General features: G+C 46.2%; 2 protein-coding genes across 2 annotated transcripts; one reads left to right on the top strand and one right to left on the bottom strand.

The window, feature by feature from the left end:
* The first annotated feature begins 421 nt into the window (after window positions 1-421).
* LOC123116141 (uncharacterized) lies at window positions 422-2,388 on the top strand. Its single transcript, XM_044537143.1, has 3 exons — window positions 422-750; window positions 831-1,068; window positions 1,822-2,388. Exons 1-3 carry the CDS (start codon window positions 490-492, stop codon window positions 1,881-1,883), a joined length of 561 nt encoding a protein of 186 aa, XP_044393078.1. The 5' UTR covers window positions 422-489; the 3' UTR covers window positions 1,884-2,388.
* A 705-nt stretch (window positions 2,389-3,093) lies between these two features.
* LOC123111903 (annexin D5) lies at window positions 3,094-8,280 on the bottom strand. The gene is made up of 7 exons (XM_044532783.1): window positions 8,013-8,280; window positions 5,491-5,636; window positions 5,025-5,243; window positions 4,521-4,736; window positions 4,347-4,436; window positions 3,529-3,729; window positions 3,094-3,425 (listed from the first exon to the last, which is right to left on the bottom strand). Exons 1-6 carry the CDS (start codon window positions 8,086-8,088, stop codon window positions 3,529-3,531), a joined length of 948 nt encoding a protein of 315 aa, XP_044388718.1. The 5' UTR covers window positions 8,089-8,280; the 3' UTR covers window positions 3,094-3,425.
* Between the last annotated feature and the right edge of the window lie 3,075 nt (window positions 8,281-11,355).

Raw genomic sequence — 11,355 nt, 5'->3', positions numbered from 1 at the left:
GATGCACGGCCGTGCCTCTTGCGAAAGCAAAAGCATGCACTCGCGGAAGTAAAACCGTGCCTCTCGCAGAAGCAAAAAAAAATTATTATTTTCTCAAAGAAAAGCTAAGAAAGACAGATGAAAATAAAAAAAAGTGAAAAAATCAGAAAAAAGTCTAAAAACCCGAAAACACGTGTAGAAAAATAAAAATAAAATAAAATCCAGAGAAAATGTCCAGAGCGTGACACGTGACGGCGATTGATAGCGCGCTAAGTGGCGTACTCTCAGCCCACCCCGAAGTGATCGTTGGGAGGCTCCGAAGGAGCAATCGTTGACTAGTTGCTCTCAAGCGAATGGCACGACGCCGTGCTCTCACGTGTGGGGCAACTGGGCCGGCCCAATAGTGAGCTCAGACAACACTGGCCCGTTGGATCGGTCTCAGTCCCAACAGCATTTTTCGCGCTAGCGTTTGACTCTCGCTCGATCACTCGACCACTGCCCGAATGATCGATGGTCGACGCTCCGGACGGCGGTGTGCGCGCCAACGGCGAGGCCACCTCCTCCCACTCATCTTCCGTCGAGGAGGATGCTCCCCCGTCCGTACTCTGCGGCTTCGTCAATGGTGGGCAGCCACTGTCCCGGCGCCCCCTGGACGACGCGACACGCCCCGGTGAGACATGGTGGCCGCGCCAGACGACGGAGGACGCCGCGCACCGCCTGGTGGCGTGGACAAGGGACAGCGGCTCCGTCCGCGCGCTGCTCGTCGTGTCGGTGAGCCTCCGCTTTCATAAACCCAAGGACACCATGATTTGGATCGCGCCAGCAACTATAACATCATTGATCCCCCGCAGGTTGGATCCGTGGCCTCCGTACCGCTGACTGTCCTCCTGGTCTTCACGTTCCTCCTCGCGGCGGCGACGACGACCGCCATTGTCACTTCGATCGTCATGTCCCTGGCTGCCGCCGGAGGATTCATGTCCGTGCTGTTCGCTTTCGCGGCGGCGATGTACATCGGGGCAGTGTCAGTCGCCGTCCTTGTTATTTCAGCAATGACCGTGGCAACAGTCGTTGCCATCACGATTGCCAGTGGTACGTCTAACGTTTCATCACGATTGCCAAGCCCCACTCTTCTTGCTTGCGATGCTTCTTGTTTTCAGCCTGTGTGCATCTTCAGTATCCACTACTACTTCCTCTGGTGTGGCACTATTTCGTACTAGTATTTACTCACATAAAGCCCTGAAATTCTCATAAAAATCGGCAGCATCAGCTCTGGTTCACAATAGAACGGTAGTAGGAGTAATAAGTATGCAGTAAGTACTTATGACGATTTCAGCTGAAGCTCCCAAAACTTGACGCAAAAGCTGATCAATATTCAGTAGGTTAAGCTGGTACCTGGTAACAACGTGCTGTCATTTGGTTGTTCATTCCGAAGATGTAATCAGATTCAGATGTTCACCTTCAAAAATGAAGTACTGGTTAAAAAATTTGTCTGAAAAACACGTTAGCAACAGGCACCAGGTTGTTCATAACTACTACTATTATGAAAGTACTCCCTCCGTCCGGAAATACTTGCCTTCGAAATGATTGTATCTAGACTGGGATGTGGTAGGCATGAATATGGTTCTTCACATAGGAACATGAGGAAAGGGTAGTAGGGCGTTAACACAGTTTCGCCCATGCCCGCAGATTTTTCTTTTTAGATGGTTTTTGAACTGAAACCAGAGCTCTTCGGACATATTTTGCTTATTATCGATGACCTCGAAACATGTGCACAGCTAGCTGCAGAATGTTAGATTAACATATTATTTGCAGCAATCCATCTGACCATGCATACCATTGCAGGTTGGGTCGCGTTCTTCTGGATTCTTTGGTTTTCTGCTAAGAAATGCATGGGCCTTGCTTAGTTCTAAGAGATCAGTAGGCACGACAAGCTAGCGATCAGATCTACGGCTGTCTGTATAAGATAGATAAAATCATTGCAATGATGAGAACCATGTGAAGCTTGGCATCTAGCTAGCTATGTGAATAATAGGTTGCTCTTTCTTTACAACAGCGTAGATCAGGGGTTCAGGTAAAGTTCGTCCTGGCATATGGTTTTGTTGTTAGTTTCAGTCATGACCCAAATCTTGCTTCATAGGGTCGCCTGCCCTGAATGCAGAAACTTATTTCTTCCACTAAGGCGGAGTATATTCAACATGAGCTCTTTTATGGTACCCCCTCCCCCTCCCCGCGGGTTGCATTGGGGGCGCATGGGTAACATGTCACACCAAAAGTATACTACTGGATTCATACATACATATTAAGTTTTTAAATATATATTTTTGTCGCATATAATATATATTTGGTTAGTCAGATTGCCGACCTACACACATACCCTATGCCCCCTCCGGAGGTAGTACCCTGTAATGGATATAAGATAAGTATCCCTATGGTTTTGGGTATATGCCAGGGTCTCCAAATCTTCAATCTCAAAGCATATACTTCACGATGAGATGGCTCCAGCAATAGCAGAATGTTGATCCTGAGAAAACATGGATAGACCTCACACTCCCAACTGAACATTGTGCAAACTCTTCTGCGTGTGTACCCTCCACAGCCCACTTCAATGTGCACCACGTTCTCTCGATAGTGTTTTTTTTCGATGCTCGATAGTATCAAGGCAAACCTTTCTGACGCCTCGACGACAAAAAACAACTGACGGTCGTAGGTTTGCATTGCGTTAGCCAAGGGACGCGGCGAGATATCCAGGGTCTAATACTGCAGCAGTGCAACACCAGCAATCCAGAACACCATCGACACGTATAACTTTCATAATTTTTCACAATATATAGATGTAATCTTTATTAAGTTCTGGAAAAAAGAAGGATCACATATACCAGGTCTGAAATTTTCATCTGTATCAGAATTCAGTACCAGAGGTAAAACCTGGGTTTTTATTTTCTGCATATGAAACACCTACCCCTCTAAAAAAGAAACACCCAAGGATCCTGTTAGTACCTTTTTTTTACGTAACAAGGATCCTGTTAGTACCTTTTTTTTACGTAACCAGGATCCTGTTACTTGGCACAACGGAAGTACATAATGCAACTGCAAAAGAAAAAAAGAACCTGGATGTACGCCACTCCTTTTTCTCAATAAAGTTAAATAACAGTGTGAACTTCAGTGAAAGCAGTAAAGCCAAATACAATCATCAAACCAACTGCACTGATAACACATGCCATGAAAGATGGAACCAGCAGCAGCCACTGCACTAGAGTCCCCGGATCCAAATAATATACACACATTTTAGGCAAGCATAAACCAAGAGAAAGCAGAAATAGTTGTCAGCGAAGCTCCAGAACACAGTGATGACGACGTCATACATTTTGGCCAGGTAGAGTCACTGCGTTTAGGCCTTTAGGGTAAAGTAATGCGACAGAGCAGAGTGTGCGGTGAGGAAACATAGCCTGAGAAATGCGAAGGGTGGAGAAAAACACAAGGTCATTATGAGCACTGCCATCTTAATATGTAAGCGGGTACTTCAAAGACAGTAGCACCAGTGAACATTACCTAATGGCTACCAACAAGAGAAAGCAGGAATGTCCGATAACCGCCTGATGTTTCGGAATGGATAGCATCAGCTAAAGGCTTTTTGTATTTCTTGTAATATTCTGCCTTGATATACTGCATATCAATCTCAGTCCTTGTTACCACAACCCTTACAAGTGTCTTGTCATCAGTACCTAGACCTTTCATGGACTTCCTCAACACCTGAATTAACATTGTTCAGAAAAAAAAATGACAAGTACCAACAAAAGAGAACAGAGTCAGAGATAAAGAAAATAGAAGCGAGGTCCTGATAAGAGATTCAATAAAGATGTCATAATTTATATGGTTATCGGTCAATTCGAATGTAGGACTACTACATGAGCAGATAATAACATTCATGAATGCATGGTCTGGTAGCATATTCCCATAATGATACTAGTGTTCAGACTGGACACTAAATACAGCTAGCACAGTTACGGATTATAGTGGGAGTTAGGTACAGGTACCAAAGCAATCAAGTCATTGTCTATTCGAAAGTATTTATAGAATATTAGAATATATCACATCAGGATTGTAACTAGATATTCACTGAAAATAGGAAACGTGAAAACAAAGTAAACAAGGAAATTCAAGAGTCAAATCCTGCAGACTTTATGCACAGCATACGATGGTCGATGCGCCAATCAGAAATTAAGAAACAATAGTGTGGCAACTATTGTAATTCATGCTCTGTACAAAAACACCACTTTATCAAAAACACAAAAGCTTGGCTGCTTGCCTCTTGCAATCAAATAAAGAAGTTTACATGTTCTTTTTGGCGGACAGCACGGGTGAGATACCTTAGCAAAATACTTCGCTGGATTCTCAGCACATCTGAGGATAGTTAACAGAGCAACTTCAAAGTTTCCAGATGTTTCATTCTTCACAACCTACCATCAGTGAAGGAAACTCATTAGTACACTCCAGGAGAGCACCAAAATGTATGGGAAGGGAAAACTGAACAGAAGTGTTACCTTCTGTAACGACCGATCATACATGTGATGGTAAGCAGAAGCAACAGCTGCCATGTGTGCCCAGCTGCGTTCAGTGAAGATGCGGATGAAGGTTTTCTCATCTGTGCCCAGCTTTTTCTCACCAGCTTTGTAGAGGTCCTTCGCATCATGTGTCACTATAGTGGGATCAACCTCCGGGCCTTCGTAGCGTGGAATGCCAACATAGGCTAGTAAGATCTGAAATACACATCATATCATTCATTAGCACAAAAAAGTACAACGTGTCTAAACTGTAATGAAGACCATGCAGCAGATCACCTTGACATCAACATATAATAAAGCAAAAGTACAAAACGGTATCAACAGCATTTCACTAGTAACTGCAATATGCCCGAGAAGAACACAGCAAAATTCTGTGTTTCAAGAAATGATATGTACGAGCACAAGTCCTGAATAGAGAAGCAATGCAAATAGCTATCAACTGCCATGCATCAGATGAAGAAGTTACAAATTAAGAAATGAAACCTTCTGATGATCGCCGGATGCTTGCTGACTAATGTCATGCTCAAGATAAGTACCAAACTTTGCATAATATGTCTGTTTCATTATTTGCAGCTGTGATGGTGTCCTGGAACATATTATATCAGTAGCTGCTTTCAGATCAAGACTTTCAGCACTTAGAGCTTCTTTCAGAACAGTCGCATCACGTCCAGCAGGATCAAGAATCCAGAGCGACATTGCTTTCTGGAATCATATACCACATGGTTAGCCGTATACCCATATCTACCACAACAATATTTTGAGTAATTCAACTATACTGAGGACTGGCATAACATAGAGTCGGTTAACAAATATAGAACTAACCTATGCAAATCCATACTTTTACTCAGTGAATACTGGTACGATTAATTAAGCATACTGCTTCAGCTAGTATAGCTGTGCAATAGTTTGATTTATCATGCAACAAAGATTTTTCTACAATTTTCCATACCTTGTGGTTTCCACTGAGTTCAGACGATATACGACGTGAAAGTTCCTCAGAATACATAGTTTTGTATTCCTGTTGAATGTATCCACGTTGCATTGAGTCACGGTGAGCAAGTATATTTGAAACTGTTGTACTATCACAGCCAAACCCTGTAAGACCAACGACCAAGTGAAAAAAAAATCATAATCAGGATGCAAAGGATTAATTACTTTTAAAGAAGACATATAATGAAGGTTGATTGACTAAATAATGAATCTTATAATTTCAAGTAGAAACATAAAATTTGCAAAGAAGTAATTTGCTTAAGCATCTTTTTTAGTAATTCTTACTTGATCACAGCCATCAGGAATTACTAGAGCATATGTATTACTCCTATCCTATCTAAAGAATAACTTAGTTTACTGAAACAATAAAATTGGTGGTACCGCAGAAAACAAACTTAAGTTCGATAAACCGTAATGGTCACTAAATGGAAAATGATGCATTTGTCTTCTCAAATGGATGTACTTCATACCGTCAAAACAGGCACCTTAACATGCACATGTTTGCCACTAAAGTGCATATTACTACACAATTGCTGGTAAAGTACATACAATTGTTATTTGTACATATATGGTACTAGGGAGCGCAACTCAAATATCATGGTAATAAGGAGTACAACTCGACTAGTCATGGTACTTGGGGCCAAAACCCAAATAGTTACAACTCCACTGCTACAGAAACTACTATGGCACCATTATGTCACAGGTCGTCCATAACAATAAATTCTTAAAAGACATTGGTCAGATGCTGAGCCCTTCTTCTTTACTATGAGATCCTGAGCCTTTTATTGGAGCACTTAGCAGTTGACAATTTTCAATTCTAAGCTGTACTGAACACATAGGAGGGCCGAACCACAACTCTGGGCGAGAGCAGGGGCGGTTGGCCATGCGGCGCTTCTTCCGGCAGCGCCTGGCTCTTAGGGGTGCGGCACTGTATACTCTCAGGTCTGGCCCTTTTTTGGCCTTGTACACAACTTTCCTTTCCTATCAATGCATGAAGACACAATACTTTTTGCGTTTTCTCGATGTTGGAAACCGTTGGGGTGGTTGAGGGGGGGAAATCATGAATGGAAGGGAAAAGAAGGAAATAGATAATAATAAAGAAAAGGAAATCAGGAGACGATATATCAATTTGTGAACCAGAATACCAGTAATCACAACCCTAGCCGCCACCCCTTAACATCCTAGCAGTTTTCACCGGTGAATCATCGCTCACCCAGCTCTAAGGTTGGGGGAGGCTGATTTTACAAAAATATATATATATGGGTGCCGTTGTTTGTTGTCTTGGTCATAGCGGAGACAAAATCAGCCAGCATAATAATTGTCCTCCTTTGCCTTTGATATGGCGGCCTTGCCTCCAGCATCGATCGAGATGTGGGGTTTCTGTCACGTCGATCTGGGGTTCCAGAAACGTGGTTTGGTCAACCATGGCACTATGACAGGACTTCACTTCAGCTCCTTTGGACTTGACGGATCTTTCATGTGGATCCCGGCTTTCGGGAGCAGCGACAAGACAACGGATCCTCTCCTTGCCAAGCTCGGGGTGATACCCCTGCCCATGTGCAAAGACTGTTTTCCTGGTTCTGCCCCACACGGCGGATTACTTTTGTGGTTGATTTTAACGGACTTTGTGTCATATTCAGGCTAGAGAAGTAATTCAAGAGTTTTGGTTTTCTGAAGAGGAAGACTTTCATTGGTCTGTTTGGTTTTAGTTTTATATTTGCTGTGTTTTTTGTGAATCTTTGTGTCGAAATTACTCTGTCGGTCTTCCAGATAGAGAATTTTCCAAGTCTTGTAATTTGTTTGGCAACCGTTGTTTTGCCTGGTTTAAGCGACAGGTTTCTCGTCAAAAAGAATATAAGTAATCACAATTATTGTACAGGTTATAAGCCCATAAATATTGCCTAAGATCAGATTCTTATTTTTTTTGAACCATTAAATTGTAAAAAGAAGTCTATCGGTCTTGGGATAATTTAATGATTATCGGGTAACCGGCAATTACACGGTTTTGCACTTTGGCCAGAAGAACAGTCGGTCTCTCTGAGACAGAACTCGTCCTCCTTGACCTCATATCAGTCCACTTGGCTCCAGATTAAATTCAGAGCAGGTCAAGAAACAGGTCCTCAGTCGGTGCAGTACTGCAGTTGCCATCACTCACCCGAGACCCGACCATGGTCCATTCTAACCTCCACGTATCTGAACGTCTGACGCTCTAAAGTCTCTTAATAACAAATCCACATCAACCAGAATTCTTCAATTTCACATGCAAAACAAATCTAGGGGGCCGGCATCCCTTTTGACCACTGAGTTCAATCCGAGCAGCCGCTAGATGGGAACAGCAATTTCTACCTAGAGCGTTCCTCCAGCTCGTAAACTCACATGAGACCGGCTAATCTCGCGGTCGGCTGACCCTAATCGCCGACCAGAAAAGGCGGGATTGAAACGGGGAGGGGGGTAATCGGAGGGGAAAGGCAAGGCGCGGACCTTTGAAGGCCTTGTGGAGGTCGATGGCGTCCTGGCGGGGGTTCGGGGGCGCCGGCGGCAAGGTGAGGCTCGCCATTGCCGACCGAGTTCGATGCGCGCTTCCGCCTCCGGCGATTCGATTGGATTGGATTCGATATGGTTGATACGAGAGCAATGAATGGAATTGCAAACGGACGGTGACGCTTTCAGGTTTTCTTCTTTTTTAGAAGTCTTCTCCGGAAGTGGGGAGCGATGGACCAGGTCTAGCTGTTTCGAGCAATTTGATAAAATAGCACACCTTTCCTCGTACGTTGATAAAATAGCACATCTTTCTTTTTGTTAGATTAAATGACACACTTTTCCTTCGGGGCTAGACAAAATGGCACAAACAGACATTTTTCTCAATTTTCAGGTCAGGACCTACACGTCATATTATTTTGGACGATTTTGCCCTTTGATCTGTTCTACGCAGTAAACTGGTTCAGTCGAACCTCTGTTTCGAAACAGAGCGAAAAGAAACGCAGCGAGGAAGATGGATCGCCGCCTCGCCGGCCCTGCCAATTACGTGCTCCCCTTATCTCCCGGCGCTTCGTCCCGTTTCTTCCCGTCTCCTGTCGCTCCACCCGTTCCGCCGCCGCCGCCGCATCTGGCCGTACAGGTTTCATCCCATCTTCTCTCTTGATCCGTGTTCTCTCTATACGTGATTCTTGTAATCTTCGAGTAATATTTGATGGATGAAGACACTGACTTATGCTCAAAAAAAAAAGAAGACACTGACTTATGCTAGCTACGGTTTTTTTACTGATGCTTTTCTCTTGTACTGTATCATATTTTCTCTGCGTACATGTATGTTTGTACGATTGTTTATTCATTTACTGATGCCTTTCACTTGTTCAGCTCTACTTCCCTGCTAAAGCAAACAACTATACCAGTCAGCAGCCACCTACAGGCTTCTACAGGAGCAAGCACCTACAGCCAGCAAACGAACGTACGCTACGGCGAGCGACCGGCCTGCACTGCCACGTGCTGCAGGGGGACTTCAAGTGGCGGCGCCCTTCTTCTCCCGCATTGCGATGAAGCAGCCGCAGCCCGCAGCGCGTACGGCGGCCGCGGCGCGCGGTAAGGTGGCGGACAGGGCGGCTCGGGGACGAATCACGGCGAGATCGTGGATGGTTCCGTCGTTCCTCTGTTCCGGTGTTCTCTCATCCTCTGGATCGTCTCGTCTCCTCTCTCGATCGAACCAGTCCAAAGTGTAAAATCGTCCAAAATAATATAACGGGTAGGTCCTGACGTGGAAATTGTGAAAAAAAGTCAGTTTGTGCCATTTTATCTAACCCTGAAGGAAAAGTGTGTCATTTAATCTAACAAAAAGAAAGGTGTGCTATTTTATCAATGTACGAGGAAAGGTGTGCTATTTTATCAAATTGCTCAGCTGTTTCGGGTGGCCACTCAACCATCGCCATTCGGAACGGAGGGACAGCTCGGCGGTCTATCTCCACGTGGCGTACCAGGTAGCTGATGGACCGTGTCCGTCGCGGCGTCCCCCGTCAAGCCAATTGACCTCCATGTCTCGGGAACGACAAATATGCCGTGAGAGCATCTATAGCCGGGGGCTCGAACTCCTCTCAAACACCCGGATGGGCTAAGAGCAAGTATAATAGAGCTGAGTCAGCAGATTATAAGGAATAAACTAGTATATTTTTGCTTAGTTGGAGGAAAGAGAAGAGGAGAGAGAAGGTAAGCGGGCTCTTCGTGAAGAGCCAGCTCTAGCACATGCTCCTAGGCACTTTGTGAAAATGAAAGGTGAGCCACATAATAAAAAACTAGTACACTCTTTTGATCTACTATTGTGCATGTTAACTATAAGGTAGGCTGTAGATGACATGGCACTGCTTATAGCCAGCAGCTGGCTATACTATTAACCGTGCTCTAAACGGTGAAAAAACAAACCAACTCATCCGAGCGTTTCAAACCATCCTCAAACAGCGAACCAACCTATGGTTGGATGGTTAGAGGGACTGTGTTATCCCCAGCCTGCCAGGGTTTAAACCCTGATGCTCGCATTTATTTTCTGAATTTATTTCAGGATTTTCGGCGATGCACATTCAGTGGGAAGAGACGTTCCCGTCGACGACGAAGGTGCCTATGGTGACTTCATAAATTTTAAGATGATATGTTGGCTCAGTCTTTCGGAGGTGCTCATAGGGATAGGGTGTGCGTTTGTGCGTTCATAGGGGTGAGTGCATGCGCGTGTATATGAGCGCTTGTGTCTGTACTGATGTTAAAAAAACGTCCTCAAACACCAGGGTTGTCTCACGTCCCTTATATCCAGTTCAAATATAGGACGGCCTGGACGCGTCCGCTACGTCAGGCTGGCCATCCGACCCCACATATATCTCCTCCATGAACCCTAGATCTCAGTCCACTGCTCTCTTCGTCCTCTCCTCTTCCCAATCTGTCATCTCCTCTTCCCAATCTGATCCATGGCGGATGACCACAGCGGCTCCAGCTCCAATGGCGACGAGAGTGACGACGATGTGGTCGCTCTCTGCATTGCTTTGCACCGCTCACGTCTAGGTCAGGGCGGCAGCAGCGGAGGCAACTCACGGAGCGACGCGTCGTCCCCCTTCGCCCATCATCGTAGTGCGGGCGACATTGTCGGGCCCTCCTGTCCGACGCACAACACCGGTGGGAGCACCACTCGCTCCGTCCCACTCTAGGTACGTCGTCCCTCTGCCACCACGTCCATTGTACCTTCGGAGGTGGTCCACGGGCACAGTTGGGTACTTGTACCCTCGCCGGCGTCGGGCCGGTCGAGGACGCACGAGTCGGAGGCGCGGGCCGCACAGCGTGAGCGGCAACTCGCGAGGGAGGCCATGGCAGCAGGCACTCGCGCGCACGCACCGGTCGATCTTGAGGGCGCGCTCATTGCGTCCGTCCTCTGGCGCTCCCTGACAACGGCGGAGACGGATGTGCAGCGGCTGCGGCGGAAGAATGCCAAGCAGGTGGTCGACCAAAGCATCAAGCTGGTGGACGTGGTTCATGTCATGTTCACGCGGCTGCGGGGGCGAGCCTCACCTTGCCGTCGGTGATGCTCCCGCGACCGTCTCTCCGCCCCGCCCTCCCTGGAACCGCCCCCCACCGTTGGTCTAGCCGCCGGCCACGACCATCCCTCTAGCCCCGCCTGCGATTGGTTTTTTCTCCGATGAAGTGCGCCACCGCCCCACCACCGCCATCCATCATCGCCCCTACCCTGAACCCTAAGATAGATAACGGGGTGATGACGGCGAGCTCCTTACTTATCTCCGGCGAGGCCATTCCTTATCTCCGGCAATGCCCTTCCGTATCCTTCTAATCGACTGAC

Source organism: Triticum aestivum, chromosome 5B (assembly GCF_018294505.1).
Source record: "Triticum aestivum cultivar Chinese Spring chromosome 5B, IWGSC CS RefSeq v2.1, whole genome shotgun sequence".
NCBI lineage: Eukaryota > Viridiplantae > Streptophyta > Magnoliopsida > Poales > Poaceae > Triticum > Triticum aestivum.
Note: the sequence above shows the minus strand (reverse complement) of the source record. Positions and strands in the feature narration are given on the sequence as shown.

Excerpts from the sequence above, each read along its gene's own strand:
- LOC123116141 (XM_044537143.1), top strand. The coding sequence starts at position 490 with ATGGTCGACGCTCCGGACGGCGGTGTGCGCGCCAACGGCGAGGCCACC. Across the intron at positions 751-830 it reads GCGCGCTGCTCGTCGTGTCG|GTTGGATCCGTGGCCTCCGT; the intron begins GTGAGCCTCCGC and ends GATCCCCCGCAG. Across the intron at positions 1,069-1,821 it reads TGCCATCACGATTGCCAGTG|GTTGGGTCGCGTTCTTCTGG; the intron begins GTACGTCTAACG and ends ATACCATTGCAG.
- LOC123111903 (XM_044532783.1), bottom strand. The coding sequence starts at position 8,088 with ATGGCGAGCCTCACCTTGCCGCCGGCGCCCCCGAACCCCCGCCAGGAC. Across the intron at positions 4,737-5,024 it reads CATCCGGCGATCATCAGAAG|ATCTTACTAGCCTATGTTGG; the intron begins GTTTCATTTCTT and ends TGTGTATTTCAG. Across the intron at positions 3,730-4,346 it reads CAGCGAAGTATTTTGCTAAG|GTGTTGAGGAAGTCCATGAA; the intron begins GTATCTCACCCG and ends ATGTTAATTCAG.